Here is a 16098-nt window from a genome sequence, read left to right as displayed (position 1 = left end):
ACTCTCTGGTTTTTGCTGGACATGGACACAGGTGAGCTACTTTTTGTGTTTTATTTTAATTGTTATGAGCACTATTTATATGTTTCATGCACACAATGTATCTATGCAGTGATTAAGACGTGTATACGTCGAAACGATCACACTGTCCATCTGTTGGATGTTTTATCTTTGTCCGATTTAATAAAGAGTGGATTTTATTGAGGACCGCTGTCTCGCTGGAATATTTATGGACATTGCATTTGACTAGCCCGGAGAGTTCCTGGGCACTAGCGATGTCGCCTATACCACTTATCCATCTAGGAGAAGGTTCAGACAGACATAACAGGCATGTATATGGTTGCAACATTTTTTTAATTTTTTATATGCTCTCACGACTGCCAGGATTGCAACTGTGATCTTGGCAGTTTAACCCTTTAGACGCCGTGGTCAATAGCGAGCAGAATGGAGAAAGTGACGTCAGGGACCTCTCTACTAAGTGGGTTCTCCCACATATATCAGAGAGGTCCATGATGTCCCACTAGGACACAGATTGGAGGACCGTTGGCATCTTCTTGGCAGGAGCCTCTTTGTGCTCTCTAAGGCACTGCTCTTAGTCGGAAGGAAGTTTCCTTTTATGCAGTGTGGGCAAACATTATTTACTGGGCACCACCCTTAATTTTACTGTGCTTAGATAGAAAGTGAAGGGGCTTCATTCTTTTAAATGTTCTAATTTAAAGAGTGTTTGGGAAACCCTGATCCACATACTTTACTAAAGACCACATTGCAATAGTCTACAGGTGCTTCCAATAATATAATCTTGTAAAACATATACTGTTAAAGAATCTGTCGTGTATACACAATGCTTTCTCTGTTTCCTTACAGATCACTCTCGGTGGAACCGTTTAGTTGATCTCAGCTTGGTGCGTTGCCATGCCATTAAGCTGGAATCCTTTAGTCAGTTTGTTGAGCTTCTCCCCAGTTTAGAATTTATCTCTCTGGACCAGATGTTTCGGGAACCCCCTAAGGTTAGTTCTTGGGAGAAATTATTTATGTGTTGTGCCAGGAGCTGCAGGACGTTGGTATAACTAGCTCAGTAAGAACTGTAGTATGTAAAATGAAATGTTTGCAGCATTTATTTTATTTTATTTATTTTTTTAATGGCTACTGTTTACATGAAAGAATTTTACAGATTTATTTAAAAAAAAATCCCTACAAACCAAAATGCAGTAGTATTAAGTACCAATTTCCTGACAGGCTAGTAATATTTAATACCGGGTACAGGCCAAGGTAAGAGGAAAAAAAGCTAAAAAGCAAGACTTTTTGTTTTGTAAGCAAAATTTTATTTGTGAAACAGTAATAGAATTTGAATTGAATGTGTATTCTTTGTCCATTTCTTGCTTGTCTTAACTTCTAAAATTAAATATGAATGTACAAATAAACTGCAGAAGGCAGAAAGCTTGCCAATGGGCCTGTATGTCAATGTCTAAATGATGAGAGGCACTGCAGGCCTAGGGCACGGATGCTGTAGGCCCCGCCTCTTTGACAATGCAACAGTATCAGCGGTTGGGAGGGGGAGGGGTCATTTGTGCCTACAGATTTGCTTTAAAATATGACTGGTGGCTATTTTCCAAACAAAACCTAATCCCAAAGTAAGAAGACTCATCTGTAGACAGTGGTTTCATGGGCTTTGGCCTTTGTCAGTATTGAGCAGGGTCTTAGTTGAATGTGTGAAAGGCCTGTGATGTGGCTCTGAGGAGATATAAGGTCTCATTGAGAAGTGCCAAGCTGCTGTGTGTAGTCTTTATAGGCTTTGCAAGGTTATGATGATTACACTCCTTGATGACTTTTCTTTTTTATCAATTCTCTTTTTATTTTTCAAAATATTTATTTCAAAAGCCAGTCCTCTACATGTTAGGAATAGCACAGAGTAGAATGACTTGAACAGGTAGGAACTAGTAAATCGAGATAAACACAGCAAACAATATCAGTGCAAATGAGTGGAAAACAAAAATGGCGGAGATCCAACATGGGTAGCTTCCCAGTAAGTCAATGTCTGACCTTTTATAAGCGCCTTAAAAAAATGCTTTGAACTTATCATCCTAACCAGTGTTCTACAAAAGGAAGCGGACCATAAGTAGACAGCTGTTGTAGGGTTCTTGCCCCTAGTTTGTACAGAACAGGTTGTTGGTTGGCTGGGCGAGTGGCCTATGATTTGGGTTTGAAGGCGTATGGTGTCACCTTGAGGATACCCCAAAGCTAGCATACATAATCTTACTGAAGGAGGGAAAAAACATGCTTCTAGTGTCAACTGTTAGATTGAAAGTCTTTAAAGAAAAGTTACATAAACCATTGAAGTTCTTTGAATGTTGATAAAGAATACAGGAACTAAGGTATATTTTCTGTCTGTTTCTAGGGTTGTGCTCGTGTAGGTCTTAGTGCTGGAACAGGTATTGGCGTATCCTCAGCCCTGGTAAGCAATCAGAACTCCAATAATGAGAATGAAAATAACAACAACCACCAGAACAATAACAACAACCTGCAGCACAATAACCAACAGCCACAGAACATTCCACCACCACAACCGGAGGAAGGAAATGAGGATCCCGAGGTCAGAGCAGAAAACCACGTGGAGGAACAGCACATAGCAGCAGAAGGTATAACATAAAAGACATCCAAATTTGTTTCAGTAATTTAAGATTGGCATGTTAAGTTGGAACCCCTACTGAACATTCAGGTGTCAATTCTTCTGCTTATATTCTTATCGGGCTGTGAGACTCCAGTATTTGGTTTGATGCGTTGAATTCTTTTCTCAAATCACACTTGTTTACCCCACAATTATTTGTATATAGCAGCGATTTTTCACATTCATTCACCTTTTTGCTTACTTTCACAGCTTTAAATGACATGGAAGATATCCCGCAAGATGAAGTTAGACCAGTCGTGCAAGATAATGAAGCTGCAGGCCCTAATTTGGCTGTTATACCAATGGATGTGGATGAGGAGAGAGCAGGTAAGCTTTACAACCTTCTTATTATTTTCCTCTATTAACTGGCCACATACAATTTCACACACATGCAGTTTCATTTATGTTAAACAATTGTAATAGTTTAACCAAAAGAAGCCGTTATATATTTCAAGCAGAAGTTTACATTTGCTTAGTCAATGTATAAAGTCCACGTGTTTGTCAGAAACACTTTGTAAGATATTATTCAGTATAGTGCTACACAGGCCATTATTAAAGAATAATGCAGATTCTGTTGTGTATTACTTGTTCATGTGCCATTTATGGTTCACCTGCCATCTTGATTCCTTCCTTTGCCGTTCCCTTTAAGGGAACCAATCACCTCAAAAACGCATATATAGCTTTTTAAATGTGCTGTTAGAGCACACAGCACACTTTCTATACATGTTTCTATATACTCCCTGCCTCCCCCGTGTAATCCATAAAGTAACTTTATAAAACTGGCGCCCGGTATGCAAATTACCTCAGGTAGTCACCTGGGCGGTGTTCGGCTAGATGGTAGTCACGGTCAGTCCGGGTCCCCTGGGCGTTCCTCGGTGGTAATCATGAGCATGCGCAGTACACCCGCTTCCATTCTGGCTGTACTGCGCCTGTGCCGGAGTTCGAGGCTATTCTGCACAGGCGCAGTACAGCCAGAATGGAAGCGGGTGTACTGCGCATGTGCGGCGGCCTAAGAACGTAGGCGCGCCAACGGCATTCACGGTGCGCTCCTGAGTGACGTTGGAGCTACTGGATGATTTGAATCACGCCCAGAGGGGCGTGATTACCGCCGAGGAACGCCCAGGGGACCCGGACTGACCGTGACTACCATCTAGCCGAACACCGCCCAGGTGACTACCTGAGGTAATTTGCATACCGGGCGCCAGTTTTATAAAGTTATGTTATGGATTACACGGGGGAGGCAGGGAGTATATAGAAACATGTATGGAAAGTGTGCTGTGTGCTCTAACAGCACATTTAAAAAGCTATATATGCGTTTTTGAGGTGATTGGTTCCCTTTTAAGTTTACCTGTCATTAGAAAAAAGCTTTTTACGTGTGACAAGGACTTGCCAAACGTTTTGATCGGTCGGGGTCCGAGTGTTCAGACCGCAACTGATCAGGCAAACCAGTGGGGAGATGACTGCGCTGCCATGTGTTCTTCTCCCTGCCTCCATGTCTGTTTGAGCTGGACTGCTCCAAAGACTTACATTATGTGGCCATCCAGGTCATGTGTCACAGAAGCAGGAGAGAATGCCATGATGCTTCTGATTTTATATAGGGGACAGAGTCTTATGATTATGATGATGTTACCCTGTAGTTCACATAAAGTCAGCCACACAGGAGATACTGACATTCTGTGTACACAGAAGAGTATGTAATTTATGGGTGGCCTGACTGGGAACCACATGGCCCAACTTTAGTAAAGAAGGGGAATAACATGTGTTAGTGTTATATGTCCCCCCAAAAAAGAGTCCTACTATAAATATATATAGCTGTGTTTATAGCCATTAAATTGGCTTTGCAATTACAATTTCTTATATGAAATTCCTGTTGCTTAGGGTCCATTTACACAGAAAGATTATCTAACAGTTTATCTGCCAAAGATTTGAAGCCAAAGCCAGAAACAGAGATCAGGTTATAAAGGAAAGCCTGAGATTTCTCCTCTTTTCAAATCCATTCCTGGCTTTGTCTTCAAATCTTTGGCAGATAATCTTTCTGTGTAAATGGACCCTAAGGAGCACACATCAGAATTTTAGATGGGGCCGGCCCCCTAGGATGTCTACCAATCATGAGAACAGAGTCTAATTGTCCTCCCAAATGAATGAAGCACATTGCACCTGCTTGTTCATTGCTCTTTTCTCTCTCAATGAGGCTTGCAAACGTTGCCTAACACAGGGCTGAATGTTAGGGGTATTTTCTAAAGCATAGAGGTATAAACAGCAAGGAAATATAGAGAATTTTAAGTTCCCCAAAGCCAAACATGTTTATTACTGGAGTGTTTTATATAGCATTAAATTACCACACTTTATTAGTAAACTGCTTAAATGGAAATCTTCAGATAAGTATAGATTCTCTTTAAAGGGGTTATCCAGCGTGGGGGCTATATTTAGCTCTGGCCGGGGAGGAGGTGGCTGAAAGAAAAGACGTCTACTAACCTCCCCGATTCCAGCGGCGGCTCCTACATCGCGGCGCTCCGGTGCCCGGTTCCCGGCCGCTTCCGGGTGTCTGACATGAGCCCGAGACGTGACGTCTCAGGTCCGCTCAGCCACTCAGTGAAGGAGGCAGGATCCCGGAGCGCCGCGATGCGGGAGCCGCTGCTGGAACTGGGGAGGTTAGTGGACGTCTTTTCTTTCAGCCACCTCCTCCCCGGCCAGAGCTAACAATAGCCCCCACGCTGGATAACCCCTTTAATTAAATAAATAACAAAACGCATGACTGCCATGACACTTGTGCATTTACCATAGGTCCCAGTGGTTTGCAGCCTGCCGTAAAAGCTGCACCGATCACAGTCCACGATTCTGACAGTGAGGATGAGGATGATATTGGTGGTGGTCCTAACATCAGTGACACATCTGTCAGCAAATATTCTCATGAGGAAGATAAAAGTTTTCAGTTGTCAGAACCACAGAATGGCACAAATGATTGTGGTGAGTATTTAAAGGTTTTTGTGGGCAAAAACCATTGGTGGCCTCACTACAGAACATGTAATCAATATTTGATTGGTGGGGTACTGATATCTGGCATTCCCACAGATCAACTGATCGTGAGTCGTGGCATATGGAAGCCAAAAGCCTCTGTTCCATACTTTTTATATTAGTGGTGCTGTATAAGTTCTGTCCTGTAAGACAGCGTTTTTGTTTTCTAACTGAGAAACTATCAGAAATCATTTACCATAATACACGGAATGATAGTCATTAGTTACAATCGTATTTATAATAATGATTACGATTGTTTGTAAACAAACGATTGTAACAATGAACAATGTGAACTTACACCCAACGATTAGCATGGTCCACTCAAAAGATGCGATCAACGGCATACAAATTTCAGTTGTTTGATTGTTGTCTGCGTACACAAAAGGAAAGATTATCGCTTAAATTCGAGCAATACAACAATTTTCTGCATGATAATGTTTGTGTTGTAGGGCACATAGTTGTTTCATTTCCCACCGTTGCATGCTCTGAAAAACGTACAGGTTTTGATGTTAAGGGTACAAACCCACTTGACGTATTTGCTGCGTGAATCAGTCTTAAAAATAAGCAGGCAAAACGCAGGTTGGCTTTATACGATTGTTCTGCATTAAAATACGCAATTGCGTATTTTTGAAGCGTGAAGCTTGTTGTTAGCAAAGCATCAGTTGTTAAAATACGCAATTGCATATTTTTGAAGCGTGAAGCTACATGCGTTTTTCGCACAGGTTGTTAACAACTGATGCTTTGCTAACAACAAGCTTCACCCTTCAAAAATACGCAATTGCGTATTTTAACGCAGAACAATTGTATGAAGCCAACCTGCGTTTTGCCTACTTATTTTTAAGACTGATTCACGCAGAAAATTTGTCAAGTGGGTTTGTACCCTAAAGGACATTTTATTTTTTTTTCCGAACTTCTGGCATGTGATGATGTTATGTCCAGAAGTTTTGATTAGTGGGGGTCCAGTGCTGAGATTGTCACAATCGCTAAAACAAATATTTATATATGTTGTAAATACACATACTGCATACACACTATGGGGGGCATTTACCAAGACCGGCATACTTATATGCCAGACTTAACTAAAGCCCTGCTCCCATACAGTCTGCAGGATGTACTAAGGGATGCACACCCTTCTGTAAATCCAGCGTGACCTGCCCCTGCCGTGTGACAGGCCAGAAATCTACACGGGCTCTGGAGCAGGTGTACATATCTGCCATGATTTACACCTGTTTTGAGGCATACACTTTTATAAATCAGGTGTTGGAGGACACTGCGCCTCCTTCCTGCCTTGCTGTGATTAAGGCTTACAACACAGAAAAGGCGCAGATTAATAAATCTTCACCAAAACCTCAATACATCTAAATATATGTATATATACACTAGCCAGACCACTCTTTTTATAGCAGAGTGGTCTGTAACCTAGACAACGAGCTGTCAACAACAGGAGGGAAAGAATGGCAAGGAGGCAAGTATGACTATTAGTATAAGCAAGTATAACTGTTATTTGAGAAGAGAATAATGTATTTAATGTATTGATTTATAGATGGTCTCTAACGTTTTCCTTTTACTCTATACACTTCTTTTATTTTATTCTCTTTCCTTCCAGTGGTAAGTGGAAAAGGTAAAACCCCATTGAGAAAGAAGTGCAGCGTTGCATTCAAGAGTCCAGCACAGCAAAGTGCACAAAGTGAAGAAAATAGCTGTGAAAAGGGATGCCAAGTGACGAGTGAACAGATAAAAGCTGATATGAAGGCAGCCACTGACCCCTCAGACAGGACCAAAGCAAAAGATTGCTCCAATGAAGTGAATGCGGCAGATGGTGTTATAAATGCAAGTGACCCTGATCCCCAAAATATGGATACCGATCAGCCTTTCAATGAGAGTCTTGATTCTGCTGAGGAAGTAGATGTATGTACATGTGGTAGATCAGAGGATGTTGTGCTCAGTGCTGCTCAGGGACAAGAGACAAGTGCATTATGTTCCCATTGCTCCAAAAGTGTGAACCAAGAACAAAAATCACTGAGGAGAAACAATGGGACTTGTGACAGACCACAGCCTTCAACTAGTTGCTCCTCTCAAGGAGATGACTCTGAAAACACTCTCAGGACTCCACAAAATGGAGCAAACAGGACTAATTCAGGTATAGGGGTGGACACAAATGCATCTTCTGCAAGCAGCAGAGTACAGCAAGGAGGCCCTAATTCACACAGGCCTCTCACAAGAGCAAGAACAAGGCTGTCTCAGGTGTCTCTTATTTCTGACGGGGGTTAGTTCCATTTGTAATTTATTTCTTGCTACATGGCTTCTCATTTTTTACTGTGTCATAACCCATAAAGAAGTAGTCCATCTCTTGGTTTTAATGTATAACTATTTTTTTTTTTTTTTTTTCCAAGAATCAACACCAAAAAGTAGAAAAGCTGTAAAGAGGAAACGCACAGCAGATAAATCTACAAGCACCAGTGACCCTGTTATTGAGGATGACCATGTCCAGGTAGCTTTATGATATGTATACAGTACATATCTAAAAATGTCCTTTATTTTTTATTAAATAGTCTGTGCCAAATATAGCAGTTCTCACCAGGTAAAAATATTGCCCTAAAAACTGGACACAAAAACCTGTTTCATTTACTGTCTTTATTAAATATTTTTAGCTTCTTGCCTTCTAAGAGCCATACATTTTATTTTTCCATCTACAGAGCCTCACAAGGGCTTTTTGTTGTAGGACTATTTTTTTACTTTTTAACCCCTTCACGTCAGTAACATGTGTATATATACACGTTCCTATTGCACATACCCCGTGCAGTAGGAATGTATATATACGTTCCTGACTGACAGGGGCTTTGTGATGAGAACGGGATCGCTGCAGAGATAGCGATCCCGCTCTCATCTGAATCCAGCACCGGAGGTAATGAGAATCAGCTGCGATCCCGCAGCCGACCCTCATTAACCCCTTAGTGACCACCGATACGGCGGTCACTAATGGGCCGGTGCCACCGCTGTATTTCATCTCCCCCCACCGTGGATTCACGAAATAAGTAAAATCAGACCCCAGATCAGCCCCACTAGTGCCCCAGTCACTAACCCCCTCCCCGCGGCAGCCATCAGATCCAAGATGGCCGCCGCCATCACTGTGAACAAACTAATGTCTGTTCACAGTGATCAAAAAAGAAAAATGAATGAAAGCCCCATGCTCTCCGCCATCGGAGGTAGCGGAGAGCATGGGGCAGTGATCGGGGACCCCCCCCTATATACTATATATCCCTGATCGCTTGTGCCATGTGCCGCCGGCACTTTTTATCCCCTGCCACCATAAATGATTGGTGTCAGGGGATAAAAAGTGATACTGTGCCCCCCAGTCACCCCCCTACCCCATATACTCACCTGATCCTGGGAGGTCCTTCCTGAAGGTCCTGAAGGTCCTTCCTGAAGTGCGCATGCGCTCCGCAACCAGCCAGAAAATTGAAAGTGACAGAGACCAATTTGCTGAACTATGATTACTGTGATAGAAAATATCACAGTAATCATAGTAATACAGTGAAAATGAATGTATAACCCCTTAAGGACAGAGCCTGAAATGGCCTTAAAGGGGTAGTCCACCCAAATTTTTTTTCTTTCAAATCAACTGGCGCCATAAAGTGCCAGAGATTTTTAATTCACTTCTATTAAAAAATCTTAAGTCTTCCAGTACTTATCAGCTGCTGTGTGTCCAGCAGGAAGAGGTGTTTTCTTTCCAGTCTGGCACAGTGCTCTCTGCTGCCACCTATGTCCATGTCAGGAACTGTCCAGAGCAGTAGCAAATTCCCATAGAAAACCTCTCCTGCTCTCTAGACTGGAAATAATACAACTTCCTGTTGGGCATGCAGCAGCTGATAAGTACTGGAAGGCTTGAGATTTTTTAATAGACGTAAATTACAAATCTCTGGCACTTCATGGCAGCAGTTGATTTGAAAGAATTTTTTTTTGGGTGGACTACCCCTTTAATGACATAGACAAATTTTATGAATATGACCAGTGTCTTTTTATTCATTAATAACTTCGGGATGCTTTTACCTATCCGGCTGATTCTGAGATTGTTTTCTCGTGACATATTGTACTTTACATTTCTGGTAAATTGAGTCGATACTCATAACAAATCTTTATGAAAAAACCCAAATAATGTGAAAAACTGCATTTTTCCAACTTTGAAACTTTTTTGCGTATACAGAAAGTGGTTATACCACATAAATTATATATTAAATAGCATTAGCAACATGTCTACTTTATGTTGGCGGCATTTATTAAACTATCTTTCATTTTTTTTAGACGATAGGAAGCTTAAAACATTAGCAGCAAATTTCCAAATTTTCAGTAAAATTTCAAAATCAGATATTTTTAGGGACCTGTTCAGGTTTAAAGTGTATTTGAGGGGCCTGTATGTTAGAAAGCCCCACAAGGCACCCCATTTCAGAAACTGCACCCCCCAAACTCTGCAAAAGCATATCCAGAAAGTGTTTTAACCCTTTAGGGGAGTCACAGAAATAAAAGCTAAGTGTGTAAGGAATTAGAAAATTTTAATTTTCTGTGCAGAGATTTTATTGTAATCCAATATTTTTCATAATTATAAACCTATTACCAGAGAAATGCACCCCAATAATTATTGTCCCGTTTCTGCAGTTTATAGAAATACCCCATATGTGGCCCTATTGCGCTATTTGACGCAACCACAAGCCTCAAATATAAAGGAGCGCCCAGTGAATTTCAACGCCTCCGTTATATTTGGTCATTTTTGACCGTACCACTTCAGGTTGACAGAGGCTCTGGGGTGCCAAAACCTAAAAAACACCCCTAAAGGGACACCATTTAGAAAACTACACCCCTCAAGGAATGTAACAAGGGGTGCGGTGAGCATCTGGACCCCACAGGTGCTTCACAGATTTTCCGAACAATATGGCGTGAAAAAAGAAAAATTTATTTTTTACACTAAAACGTTGTTCTAGCCTTCAATTTTTCATTTTCTTAAAGGGATAAGAGGCAAAAAAAGACAAAAAAATGTGTAGCGCAGTTTCTCCCGAGTACGGAAATACCCCACATGTGGCGATAGAGTGCCAAGGGGGCGCAGGACGAGCCTCCAAAGGGAATGAGCGCCAATTGGCTTTTGGAAGCTGAATTTCACTGAAAAGGATTTCAAGGGCCATGTCGCATTTACAGAGCCCTCGTGCTGCCAAGACACTGGAAACCCCCCACAAGTGACCCCATTCTGGAAACTACACCCCTCAAGGAATCTAACAAGGGGTGCAGTGAGCATATGGACCCCACTGGTGACGGGCACAAATGTGGAACAATGTGACGTGAAAGGGAAAATTTCATTTTTTCACTTTCATGGCACAAATGTGCCCGTCATGAAGGGGTCCATATCCTCACTGCACCCCTTGTTAGATTCCCTGAGGGCTGCAGTTTCCAAAATGGGGTCACTTGTGGGGGGTTTCCAGTGTTTTGGCAGCACGAGGGCTCTGTAAATGCGACATGGCGTTCATCATCCATTCTAGCCAAATCCAACCTCCAAAATCCAAATGGCGCTCCTTCCTTTGGGAGGCTTGCCCTGCACCCACATGGCGCTTTATGTCCACATGTGGGGTATTTACGTACTCGGAGGAAATTGCTCTACACATTTTGTTTTTTTTTCCTCTTTTAACCCCTTGTGAAAATGATAAATTCAAGGTTAAACCAACATTATAGTGTAAAAAATGTAATATTTCATTTTCACGCCACATTGTTCCACATTTGTGCCAGTCACCAGTGGGGTCCATATGCTCACTACACCCCTTGTTACATTCCCTGAGGGGTGCAGTTTCCATAATGGGGTCACTTGTGGGGGGTTTTCAACTGTCTTGGCAACACAGGGGCCTTTTGAATGCAACATGGCCCCTCAAAATCCATTCCATCCAAATCCAGCCTTCAAAAACCAAATGGCGCTCAGTCCCTTCGGAGGCTTACCCTGCACCCGCCTGGCGCTTTATGTACACATGTGGGGTATTTCCGTACTCAGGGGAAATTGCGCTATACATTAAATGTTTTTTTTTTATCTTTTAACCCCTTGTGAAAATGAAAAAAATCATGACAAGATTAATGATTTAGAGTAAAAATTTTACAAAAATTACACTAAATGTTGGTCTAGCCTTGATTTTTTTTCCATTTCCACAAGGGTTTAAAAAAGAAAATGAACACAAAACGTGTAGGGTAGTTTCCCCTGAGTACGAAAATACCCCACATGTGGGCATAATGTGCAATATGGTCACAGGGCAAGTCACCAAAGGGACAGAGCGCCATTTAGAGGCTGGAATGGAGGATGGAGGCCATGTCTCAATTACAAAGCTCCTGTGCTGCCAGGACAGTAGAAACCCCTGACAAGTGACCCCATTCTGGAAACTACACCCCATAAGGAATCTAACAAGGGGTGCATTGAGCATATGGACCCCACTGGTGACGGGCACTTACGTAGAACATGTGCCGAGAAAATAAAAAATACCATTTTTTTCATTTTCACGTCCCAAATGTGGCCGTCACCAGGGGGCCATATCCCCGCTGCCCCACTTGTTAGATTCCATATCGGGTGTAGTTTCCAGAAAGGGGTCACTTGTGGGGGGTTTCTACTGTCCTGGCCGCACAGAGGCTTTGTAATTGCATCATGGCATCCTCTAATGGGAATGGCGGCCATACCTACTTAGCTGGGAAAAAGGGACAATTCTAATTTATTTGGGGGTATTAGGCCAATTATTAGTTTATAAGGTTGAAAATGACAGGTGTCCATCAAATTCAACCTGTGTTGATCCAGAGGAAGGCAAAAACCCCTCGTGAGGCAGACAACAGTAGCCTCATCACAGGAGAAAAATTCCTTCCCGACTCCATAATGGCGATCAGAATAATCCCTGGATCAACGTGACCCCTGAAATAGGAATAAGGGACAGAATTTAGATAATGTAGAACCCCAATGACGTGTGGTGCGCCTTGGAGCGATCCAGTATGCAGAGGCCGGGGTGATCAGGACAGGTGTCACACTGGTAAATGGTGTCCTTCCTGATCCCCCTGTTACGCCACACTCTGCACTTCTTCTGGGGTCTCCCTTTCTCCAGTGTGGGGGACGTCACCTGGAAAATGTTGTCCTGGTGAGATACGGGGTCCCTCATATGCAGAAGCGCTGGGTCCGCTCCATGGCTGCTAAATATTAGGGTTCTATTACTACTTCTGATATTTTCGGATCGTGCCGCAAGTTACAGTAGCTCGGGCAGCGAGGGACCGGAAGAGGGAATGCTGGTATAAATGTTATCCCCGTACCGGTGGTAACCTTTATCCAGCAGTGGGAAGATCAGTTCCCGGACGATCTTCCCACTTGTTCTGAGGATGGTGGGGGAGGGGGCATCTGGGGGCTGCATTCGGGTGTCCCTTCCTACATACACTCTAAGGGTACGTGCACACTGCGGAATCACGACAGATAACCCTTCGTGCATTCCGCAGTTGGCACCCGCCGGCGGACTGATGCAGGCGCACGTCTCCACACGTGTCATAGACTCCATTCTATGCACGGGCGGATTCCGCTCTGTCCAACGTGTTCATTCTTTGGACGGACGATGGAATCCGCCCATGCATAACATGGAGTCTATGACACGGAGACGCACGCCCGCATCAGTTCGCCGGTGGGTGCCAGCTGCGGAATGTCCAAAGGGTTATCCTTTGCCATTCCGCAGTGTGCACGTACCCTAAATCTGTAAGTGTACCCTGAGGTACTGTCACAGAGTTTGTAGAATTTCACTCCATACCGTCATCTCTTATTGGGACGGTACTGGCGGAAAAGACGTGTCTGGGGGGCAGCGTACGCTGTGCTACCCCCAGACACGTCACAGGATGATGAGGATGAATGGAGGAAAGAAGGATCCCTCCCATTCATCCTCACTGGCTGTTTCGGTGTCGGAGGCAATAACGTATCCCTTTGAAAGGTTCCGATCGCCGCTATTGGCTGATCTGAATTGATCAGCCTATAGCGGCGATCGTAAGCACGGGGGGTGTTAACCACCCCCCGTGCCGTGAAGCTAAGATGGCCTGCTATGATTTATAGCAGGCCATCTTCCCCGATCGCTGTGTGCGAACACACAGCGATCGGGGAAACATCGGGCGTAAATTTACGCCCTGATGCGCCAAGTACCAGGGCGCGAGGGCGTAAGTTTACGCCCGATGTCGTTAAGGGGTTAAAGTACAAAAAGTGACAAACATACAAAAAAATAAAACACACACTTTTTATTATAGTAATAATTGCAGTTTACTCCCAAATTACCCCTAACCCCCCCCCCCCCCCCCCAGATTACCCGTAACCACCGCAGGTTGCCCGTAACCACCCCAGGTTGTCCGTAATCACGACAGATTGCACGTAACCCCCCAGATTACACGTAACCACCGCACGTTGCCAGTGACCCCCCTCCAGATTGCCTGTAACCACCCCAAATTACATGTACCCACCCCAGATTACCTATAAACACTTCAGTTTATCCGTAACAATCCTAGATTGTCTGTAACCCCCCCCCAGGTTGCCCGTAACCACTGCAGGTTGCGCAGAACCACCCCAGCTTGCCCATAATCATGCCAGATTACATGTAACCCCCCAGATTGCACGAAACCACCGCAGGTTGCCTCTGACCACTGCACCTTGCCACTGACAACCGCACCTTGCCTCTAACCACCCCAAATTGCCAATGACCCCATCCAGATTGCCCGTATCCACGCCAGATTACAGGTACCCACCGCAGATTATCTATAAGGACTTCAGTTTATCCGTAACCACCCCAGATTGTCCGTAACCACCCCATGTTTCCTGTAACCACAGCAGGTTGCCTGTAACCACCCTAAATTGTCTGTAGCCACAGCAGGTTGTCTGTATCCAGCCCACGTTGCCCGTAGCCAGCCCAGGTTGCCTCTTACCACCCCAGGTTGCCTGCAACTAACCCAAGTTTCTTGTAACCACCCCAGGTTGCCTGTAACTACCCCAGGTTGCCTGTAACTACCCCAGGTTGCCCGTGACCACCCCATGTTGACCGTAACCACCTCCTGATCACCCGGAACCACCCCAGACTGTCCGTAACCACCCCACATTACCTGTAATCTTATTTTTTTAATTTTATTTTAGTAACTGCGCTATTCTAATAACTATTACTAGCTGCGGTTTTGTTCCAGCAAATTGGCGCTCCTTTCCTTCTGAGCCCCGCTGTGTGCCCATACAGTGGTTTATACCCACATATGGGGTACCGTTGTACTCAGGAGAACCTGCGTTACAGATTTTGGGGTACATTTTTTTTCTCCTGTTCCTTGTGAAATTTTGAAACTTCAAACTAAACCAACGTATTATTGGAAAAAAATGAGTTTTTCATTATTACTGGCCAATTTTGAATACTTTCCTCTAATACCTGTGGGGTCAAAATGCTCATCCTACCCCAAGATGAATTCTTTGAGGGGTGTACTTTCCAAAATGGGGTGACTTTTGGGGTTTTTCATTCTGTAGACATTACAGGGGCACTGCAAACGCACCCGGCGCTCAGAAACTTCTTCAGAAAAATCTGCATAGAAAATGCTAATTGGCGCTCCTTCCCTTCTGAGCCCGGCTGTGTGCCCATACAGTGGTTTATGCCCATATCTGGGGTACCGTTCTACTCAGGAGAACCTGCGTTACATATATTGGGGTGAGTATTCTCCCCTGTTCCTTGTGAAATTGAGAAATTTCAAACTAAAGAAACATATTATTGGAAAAATTAGAGTTTTTCATTTTTACTGTCTACTTTTGAATACTTTCCTCTAATACCTGTGGGGTCAAAATGCTCACCACGCTTCAAAATGAATTCTTTGAGGGGTGCACTTTCCAAAATGGGGTGACTTATGGCAAGATTTTACTCCGCTGGCACTACAGGGGCTCTGCAAACGCACCTGGCGCTCAGAAACTACTTCAGAAAAATCTGCACGGAAAATGCTAATTGGTGCTCCTTTCCTTCTGAGCCCCGCTGTGTGCCCATACAGTGGTTTATGCCCACATATGAGGTACCTTTTTACTCAGGAGAACCTGCGTTACAAATTTTGGGGTACTTTTTTTCTCTTGTTCCTTGTAAAATTTTTAATCTAAACGAACATATTATTGGAAAAATTTGAGTTTTTCATTTTTACTGTCTACTTTTGAATACTTTCCTGTAACACCTGTGGGGTCAAAATGCTCATCCTACCCCAAGATGAATTCTTTGAGCGGTGTACTTTCCAAAATGGGGTGACTGATGTTTTTTTTTTCCTCTCTGCTGACACTACAGGGGCTGTGCAAACACACCTGGCGCTCGGAAACTTCTTCAGCAAAATCTGCAAAGGAAAAGCTAATTGGCGCTCCCTTCCTTCTGAGCCCTGCTGTGTGCCCATACAGT

The 16098-nt window shown here is 43.6% G+C and overlaps 1 protein-coding gene across 1 annotated transcript in view; it reads left to right on the top strand.

Annotated features, from left to right (window-relative positions):
• FBXO38 (F-box protein 38) overlaps window positions 1–16098 on the top strand; it is a 44245-nt gene that overhangs the window by 15987 nt on the left and 12160 nt on the right. Inside the window, exons 11-16 of the mRNA XM_069972469.1 lie at window positions 862–1004; window positions 2393–2633; window positions 2873–2989; window positions 5447–5629; window positions 7284–7943; window positions 8071–8168. Of these exons, the coding sequence (XP_069828570.1) occupies window positions 862–1004; window positions 2393–2633; window positions 2873–2989; window positions 5447–5629; window positions 7284–7943; window positions 8071–8168 (1442 nt within the window). The remainder of the gene's footprint in view (window positions 1–861; window positions 1005–2392; window positions 2634–2872; window positions 2990–5446; window positions 5630–7283; window positions 7944–8070; window positions 8169–16098) is intronic.

The sequence above is a fragment of the Dendropsophus ebraccatus genome, chromosome 1 (genome assembly GCF_027789765.1).
Source record: "Dendropsophus ebraccatus isolate aDenEbr1 chromosome 1, aDenEbr1.pat, whole genome shotgun sequence".
In the NCBI taxonomy this organism is placed as follows: Eukaryota; Metazoa; Chordata; class Amphibia; order Anura; family Hylidae; genus Dendropsophus; species Dendropsophus ebraccatus.
The sequence above is the reverse complement of the archived record's forward strand: the minus strand, read 5'-3'. Positions and strand labels throughout refer to the sequence as shown.